The 8,464-nt window shown below is 39.8% G+C and overlaps 1 protein-coding gene across 4 annotated transcripts in view; it reads right to left on the reverse strand.

Annotated features, from left to right (window-relative positions):
- Positions 1-855: 855 nt before the first annotated feature.
- Positions 856-8,464, reverse strand: part of LOC120553490 (anoctamin-4-like) — a 69,062-nt gene continuing 61,453 nt past the window's right edge. For 3 of the 4 annotated variants that reach the window (XM_039791970.1, XM_039791972.1, XM_039791973.1), the window contains 3 exons: positions 7,574-7,693; positions 5,960-6,065; positions 856-3,264 (listed from right to left, as the gene is read on the reverse strand). In XM_039791970.1, coding sequence (XP_039647904.1) covers positions 3,073-3,264; positions 5,960-6,065; positions 7,574-7,693 — 418 coding nt within the window. In that variant the 3' untranslated portion in view covers positions 856-3,072. The remainder of the gene's footprint in view (positions 3,265-5,959; positions 6,066-7,573; positions 7,694-8,464) is intronic. The other variant, XM_039791971.1, reaches the window with a different exon arrangement.

Consider the following 8,464-nt stretch of genomic DNA (forward strand, 5'->3'; position numbering starts at 1 on the left):
ATCGGATCGCTACCCGGTATCGGCCGATACGCAAGTTCAGGTATCGGAATCGGTACCGGGAAGCAATAAATGGTATCGGGCCATCTCTAATTATTAGTGGGGTAATTTATGAGATACAAACGTGGATCCATTAGCGCCTGCACTAAACTAACCAGCTGATAACGTTATCTCGACCAACGTTATAACAAGGGAAAAAAGCTTATGGGGGGTTGTTTGGCTCGAGGTCAAGGTGCAAAGCAGCCTAGGGTGAAATTACTCTGAACCATCACTTTAACGATGGCTCAATTCCATCAAGTGTCCCAGTGTGGTGACCCCCAAGTAAGACTAAAAGAGACATTCACCAAGTAACTGTACCTTTAAGGGAGAGGTGTTATGATATACGAGTTCCGGATTAACGTTGTGTGGCCGCTGTTTTTCTCATTCGCTGTAAAGTGTTAAATACTTATGGAGGTGGAGAGTAAAGCTGGCTCAACGCATCTCAGTCTCTTGTCTCCTCACTTATTGCACTCCACATTGGTGACCCTAAGCTATTTCAGTGAGCCAGCATACACAATACCAGGGCCTCTCCTAAGTGGAATGCAGCCATCATTAATGGTTTTGAATACATCTGTGCTTTTCCTACTATGACATGTCAACATGTCTGCTGTGAAAAAGGTCTATTAAAGGCCAGACAGAATGTCAGACCCATGAGCCACTCAGCAGGTGTCCCATTACAGTGGCAACCTCTAATTGCAGGTGGTGACACACAGCTCATTGAGATTTGCTAATTAGACTGCTTATCTGACCTCTATGGGGGCTGCATGCTGGATTCTTAACTGAGGTGACACACACACACACACACGCACACAAAAAAGCTAATATAAAAACATTTTATTGAGCTATTTACCTCAAACGAATTCAGACTTAATCGCCTCGCCACTGTTTAAATATTTGTACATCTGAAGAATTCTGCGTGCACAGATTCCGTGTAGCCCTGCTCTCCAATTAGGGATTATTTTTGTATTAGTCTGTAAATTGTTTTTTTAAGGAAAATCCTGCATACCATACATTTAAGCTCATATAAATCTTCACACATATAACTCTCATTTCAATACATTTCATTGCTTACTTTTATATTTTGCCCTTTTCTATTATTCCAACTCTTCATACTCCTTCAGCTGCTCCTTTTATACAAAGTTAAGCCAGCGATCCAGCCATTTTTTTTTTTTAAGCGATGCTGTTCAGCTACCTGCTATACATGAAGCAACGCAGCCCAGCTTTTCAAGCAATGCAGTTTAGCTTCTGACTGTCCATCAGTCAGGTTTTCAGCAGCCAGCAATCCCACCGCAATCTCTCCAGAAATTGCATTCTCTAGCTTTTTTTATTGCACTACACTATAGCAGAGCAGATGGCCTGACATTCATTTAAATATCTTTATTTGCAATAAAGCAATATGTGAACTCCTCAAACGAGGAGAAATGTAAACAGGGTTTGTCATTCAGTAAGCTCGGTTAGAGTTATTTCTCTCGTCTAAAACCAGAAGTCCGTAAAACTTTTAGTCTTGCTTGAAATCTACATTCAGGATCTGAAGACATACGCTGTTGAGAGTCCAAAGTGGTAGAAACTATCTGGAGAGAGAAAAAGAAGAAAAAAAAAACGTAGCAAAACCCACTGTCAAATGTTCAAGAGGACATCCGTTATGAATGCAGACACAATGGGCCCTGTGTACACTGTGTGGCCCTGCTGGGTGCAGTTCATCTACTGTCCACTAGGAGGTGCTGGTCTGACATGGCAGGAGGAAGGTATGAGGGTCCAGTATCATGCAGGAAACCCAGCGCTCCTCTCCTTCCTCCACTGTGCAGTGAAAACCAAACACCAGCTGATAACCTGGGAATAAGAGAAACTATATGGTAAGGCCTGTTAACACTGGGAATCATACAGCGTTACACTTGAAATGCTTTCATTTGAATTTTTACACAGCTGAGGTCTTAGGATGCAACAACTCTGAAAGGCACAGCTATATACATTTTCCTTTAAACACGTTTTTTGCTTTCCTTTTTTCAACTTGATTTCGGCATCTTAAAATCTATTTTAAATTGTTTTAAACTATTCTAGCATGAATTGAGTAGCTTTGATATGTTTTACAAGGTAAAATACCTGGATTTAATGTTTAAAATGTTAACTATTTGTGGACTCAAGCTGAAAAGAGTTCCAAAACAGAATGCAAAACTTCTCTTTAATGAACCTAACAACCTGCTACAGATCTTAAAACGTACTCATTCAGTCTTGACCGTTAGCTTTCGTTGCTACACCTCAAGCTTTCTGCTCCTGCATGGCACATACAAATAATGATAAAAGTGGCAGATTTAAAATGCACAGTTCGTAGTAATGTTTTTGAAAAAAAATGGGTCCTTGATTTCAGACAGAGGTAGACAAAAGCAGACTTCTAATTTCTAGCCACCGGCCGTCGGTGTCAGCTGTCGCTCTTGGATTTGATTTGCTATAGCTAGTTAGCAAATTAAGCTAACGTTGTATCCACAAATTCAAATGAAAACCCTGTCTCTGATAAACTTTTCCAGCTGACTTTTATCATCATTCATTATGTAAAAGATGTCTTAAATATGCACTGTACATGACACTGAGCTAACAGACTGAGGCTAAATCTGCATGTCCCAGGAAAAAATTAAGTCATTAAGTTATAAGCCTGTGTCAATTGTACTAAATTGTTCTTGAATTGTACTGTGAAGCTAGTTAGTCCAAATAGCCCTAGGAGCTTAACATATTCATATCTTTAAACACTATGTTTTCATTTTTAATTTTACAAGAGAAAAGGCTTTGGGTGAGCACTAATTGAGGTGATAAAATACGCTATCTTTGGTAACAGCGGCTGGGGTTTCTGGAGTGTAACTTCCCCAAATCCAATCAAGTTCAGGACAGAGCTGCTAACGTTAGCCTAAACTCTGATAGCTTCCAGGACCGAGTTCCGCTCAGTGGGCAAATCCTGCAGATCAAACCCCACACAAGTCATGAACAGAGCTGAATAATCTCCTGTACAAACTGTTTCTGAATCTCCGGCTGTACCAGTTGGTGTATTCAGGGCCATTCCTTGTTTTGGACCCTGTCTTTGTTCTTCTTCTCGTTTTTCTCCTTCTGCAGTCTCTCCAACTCGGCCTCATACATCATCTCCTGGATCAGGTATTTCTCTCGCCGCATTCTATCCCGCAGGTCCTTGGGGAGGTCGGGGATCAGGTACGCGATCAGGGTTTTGATAGTAAAGACCATGTGCTGGAAAAACAGTAGTAGTACGTTATTACAAATGCCAGAGCCCTACCTCCACAATAAAAACAAAACAAATACTAAAGTGATAAAGAGGGAAACACCGAACAATACGAATTGTATCACTCACTGTGAGATGTAGACAGTCGGTTAATGGTTAGTCATCAACTAGCTTAGAAAGGGAGTTTGATTGGTTTACAAAGTATATGAACATAGTTTGAGCTTCCATCTTGGATTGGGCACCGAAACCGTTCCTAATCGATCGGTATCTACCGTACTGATTGACAACGCAGATTTTCGGTGGCACCTAAATGCCTGCGCTGCTCGCTGGGGCTCCGAAACGGACGTAACAAGCAGCAGATACATCGCTGCACGTGACGCTAGCTAACATTACATTTGGCAGCAGGTAACGTTACCCTGCCGTTAGCTAGTAGCTGGCTTAAACACAGTTAAAATGCTGACAGCAACAGTCTAACGTCTGGCTGTATTTCACTCAAAGTATTCCAACACTCAGACATACAACAGTCTGTAGCTAAATACACAGAATAGACTAGCTGATACCGTGGCCACTGTCGCTGACGGGACTTAATGGTGCATTCAATTGCAACTCATAAGCTCATGGTGTATTAAAGTACCCTTCTGCCATCTAATGGTTATTTTTGTTGTTTAACAGCAATTGACTATTGAGATAAATTATTATTACATTTTAAATAAATCATTTAAATTTGAGCATAGCAATAAACAAGCCGTTCTTTAATGTTGCATTGTGCTCTTTTTTTAAAGTATCGATTTAGGCATCGCAGATTTTAAACCCAACCCTACTTCCATCTATTGTGCAATTTAAAAAATAAATGCAGAATAAGGACTATTTTTTCAAATGGTTGATGAAATGGCAAATGCCTCTTTTCTGTTCCTGTGTTTACCCGAGTGCACTGTTTCATATTTATCATTTTATGCCCAACAAAACTGTTTTTGTAGTCCTTTGGCTCATATGACAGTATGTGACAGTAAAGCTGAAGCAAGTTGTTAGTAGCGCTATAATGAAAAGTCAAGTCAAGTCAGCTTTATTGTCAATTTCTTCACATATACTAGACATGCAGAGGAATCGAAAGTTCGTTTCTCACCATCCCACGGTGAAAAAACCATAAGCAATAAAACCATAGCAAAGAGCTGACAGATGCTCAAACACTATGTAGAGATTTTCTGTGGGTTCGTCACTACAAGAGACACCGTCAACATTACACATGGTTATTTAAAATCATTAAGCGCAGGTTTAATTGTTTTAAAAAAAGTGGCTTTCAGAAACACATTTTAAATGGGAATGTGGACTAGGCTAAACGAGGTTAATTTGAACCACTGTGTAGCTGCTCGTTAGTGGCAGTGTGTGCACATGGCACTGAACTGAGGCTGCTGATAAAAGCTGAAGAAGGCCACAGATATCATGTAGTTTGGTGTAATCAGGGGGAAAATAGACAAAACAGGGGAGGCATAAATGTTCACAAACAGAATATTAAAAACCTTAAAGTGAACAGCACGTGGTGAAATGAGGTCCACTGCATTTTCTTTGTACATGAGAAACTCCCTAGTCTCAAGAACTGATTTCACCATGTTGACATTTTGATGAGTTGAAATGAAACAAGTTGCTCCTGTTGAAATATTTGTCTTGCTAGAGGTACCAACTGGTATTCATAATCTAAATGATCTGGAGGGCTGTAACAAAAGATTATTGTCACTGTTGATTAATCTGTCTAATATTTAATTAATAATTAAATAATTACTATGCAGAAAATTGAGAAAAATGTTGATCAGTGTTTCCCAAAGCCCAAGATGACGTCCTCAAATGTGTTGTTTTGTCCACAATTCAAAGATATTCAGTTTACTGTCACAGAGGAGTGAAGAAACTAGAACAAGAATATTTTTTACTCAAACCGATTATTCGATGATGAAAATAGTTGGCAATTAATTTAACAGTTGACACCTAATCGATTAATCTTTGCCGCTCTAATAATCCGTGTCCTCACTGACAGACATGGATTTAAACCTATCACACATGTACTGCAACTCTAAAATGAATTGGACATTACCCGGAGGAGCTGTTTTGAGAACGAAAATGTTTGAATCAGTTGGTCCGGACATTAAACGGACTTTACCCTGCCAGCTCCCTAGTACAAAATGTCTGTGTAATGCCGGAAGAAAACAAACATCCAAGGGTGAAGAAGATGGGTCATTTACACAAAGATGGCAAAAACGATGTGTAACTGGAGAGACGTGATCTCGAAAAACAATTTTCTAAGAGAGTCAACTTGAGTTAATGTGGTTTAAAAAGTGATTTTAAACTAAAAAACTAAAGCTAAAGCTCATATTGTTTTTCTTTACTAAATCCTTAAATCACTGAGGGTGTATAATAGTTCTGTCAGATAAGGGAGAATGTAATGTAAAAGCGAAACATTTAAATACATTGATCAAGTAAAATCCATCTTTGGTACAAAAGTAATGACAGAGAAAATAAAATCACGTCAACACCGACAGACCTCTTTTATTAGCTGTAAACAAATTAAAGCAAAATGTCATTGAATATGTAGATGGGCAGTAATGGCTGAAGACAGAAAGGTAAAAAAAAATATTGACAAAACAATATAAAAGAATCCATTTCCAAAGCCAGCTTGCTGTCTGGTGTCATTTGTCACAGATTAAAAACACTGACCTCGAACACAATGATGAATGCAAGCCGGGCCGCCAGGACGTGCCAGAACTGTAGAGTGTATGCGTAGGGCTCGGCAGAGTCTGGAGGCTCCCTGTAGTCACGATACCTGGGGGGTCCAACACATGAGTTCAAAGCTCATCCCAAAGTAGCAACAGCAAAGATTCTATATAACTGAAGACAGCACATTACACACTGTTCCAATGGTATGAAAAAGGGTACACACTTCCGGTCTCCTAAACAGGGCTGGGTGTCGTTCAACATTTTTATGATACCAATATCATGACGTTGATACCGGTTCCTGAACAATACTTTTTTCAATACATCCATTTTAACCAAAAGAAATTACTATTATTATTTATTCACAGCTCCTACTACGTGAGCCCCATCTCTCTGTGTAACGTAGAGTTTTTCCTGCCTGCCTCTACAACGTGTAACGCTAGACAGCCAATCCCAAACATTCTTAGATCTTGGTAGAAGGATGCTGCGTGCTGATTGGCTCATTGAGGCTGATGAGTTTTATTTCTTAGGTATTAAAATGTAGTATTGAATGACAAGGCATTTTTCGATACTCCATGTTAAGGAGGCAATTTGGTCGGTGCCTAAAAAGTATAGAATTCAGTATGCAGCCCTACTCCTAAACGGGGATGGCATCTTTTGAAGGTGTTATTTGCATATGTTGCATAATTTATTGATATTTTCTTTTGCTAACATTAGATATTTAGGCAGCTTAAAGCCATATTTAGCATTACAAATCAGTTTTGTTAAGGCGTTCATGAACGTCAGTTGACGTTAGCTTATCCATGTTGCCAGATGTCGCGAGAGTTTGTTCCTGAGACAAAACAGGTCTGGAACAAAGTTAATTTTCTCCTGATTTGTCTGTCTAAAAAAAGAAACACAATTTTAATGTTCTGGAGATATGTGGCTTTTAAGAAAATAGGTCCAATATTTACTTTGGTGAGTATGGGGCAAAATAATTGCACATAAGCTGAGTCCACATTCACTTCTCCCATTGGAATCAATACACTCAGGACCTGCTGCTAGTCTCCTAAAGAGGCGTGGCAGTGATGAAACCCACGCGACAACGGTACAGGAAGTGACTCTGAGTTGGGGTTCTACACAGTCTCTGGTAGCACTCATGATATCGACTCATGTCATAATTCATATGACATGAGTCAAGAGAAATCAGTTCAGCTCAGGGTGCTGACACCATCTGTACGCATACAAGCAAAAACAAGTGTTAAATGTCAATTCAAGCTTCAAAATAACTTGTGTACAAAATATGTTTTTAGCTTGAGGTTGTCATCTGTATAATGTGATTTAGATTTTATGTAGCGCTCAGTAAGAGCCTGTGTGTTGCCTGTGTGCTTGCAGCCAAATCCTGTTAAATCCTGTTTCTTTTTTAGGCTTAACAGACACTTATAAAAACTGTAATCGTGGCTCGGTAACAGAAAAAACATGATTTGGTGACAGTTTACAGTGCATTTTTTTACATTTTAACAACTTGTGTTTGATGAGCACTGAACGTTGTTGTACACACACACACACACACACACACACACACACACACACACACACACACACACACACACACACACACACACACACACACCCTACCTGCAAAACTTGACAGCTTGTCCAAAAAGCTCGGAGCCATTAGTCCTGTACTGTGATCTCCTCTCAAAGTCAGACACCCGGAATACTGAAAGACTGGCGTTGACGTAACCAATCATACACCTGAGGAACATATAAGAAATCATTTTAGTAAACACTTGCAGTATCTAAAACAGGAACAAAACTAGAAAAGTAGATTTCCGCAGGCTGCTGGGTCCAATAGTATGCAAGATTAGCTGCGGACAGACAGATACCCAAACGTACATACGCACGTGCGCACACACACACACACACACACACACACACACACACGACCGAACACATGATATCCAGAGTCAAGAGTTCAGCTTGGAGGTTATATTTTCGGTTCAGTTTGTGTTTTCGTCGGCAGGATTATGGAAAAATATTGGATTTCCATCAAACTTGATTAGCTGGTATATTTCGGAGCGAAACCAAATCATGGTTACACGGATACACTCATTATTTATTTATGAACATGAACAGGGTTTCCCCCAGAAAAGTTGTTTAGCCTAGTGGCTTTTTTTTTCTCACGAGGACCCGGCTTGGGCCAGTCCCAGACTGATTTAATAATTAAGATAGCGGCTGGTTTCTGTGATAACAGAATCATTGACGGAAATTTCAAAATTAAGAATTTCAAAAAGCTTTAAGACAGATTCCATAGGGCCCTACATTAAGTCAGAGCCAAGTGGAGAGAAGTTTCCAATCGTTTCAAAAAGTCTTAAAATATATTTTAAAAAAATGTCCCCAGTGGCTTAAACCTGATGGAGGGCAACTTAGGCCCAGTGGGCCACCACGCTTGCAATACACTAGAGGGAAACACTGATTGCGATATGGGGCATGGCCTTGGTGAAGGTCTGTGCTGTCCGAGAGCCC

This window comes from Perca fluviatilis, chromosome 23 (assembly GCF_010015445.1).
Source record: "Perca fluviatilis chromosome 23, GENO_Pfluv_1.0, whole genome shotgun sequence".
NCBI lineage: Eukaryota > Metazoa > Chordata > Actinopteri > Perciformes > Percidae > Perca > Perca fluviatilis.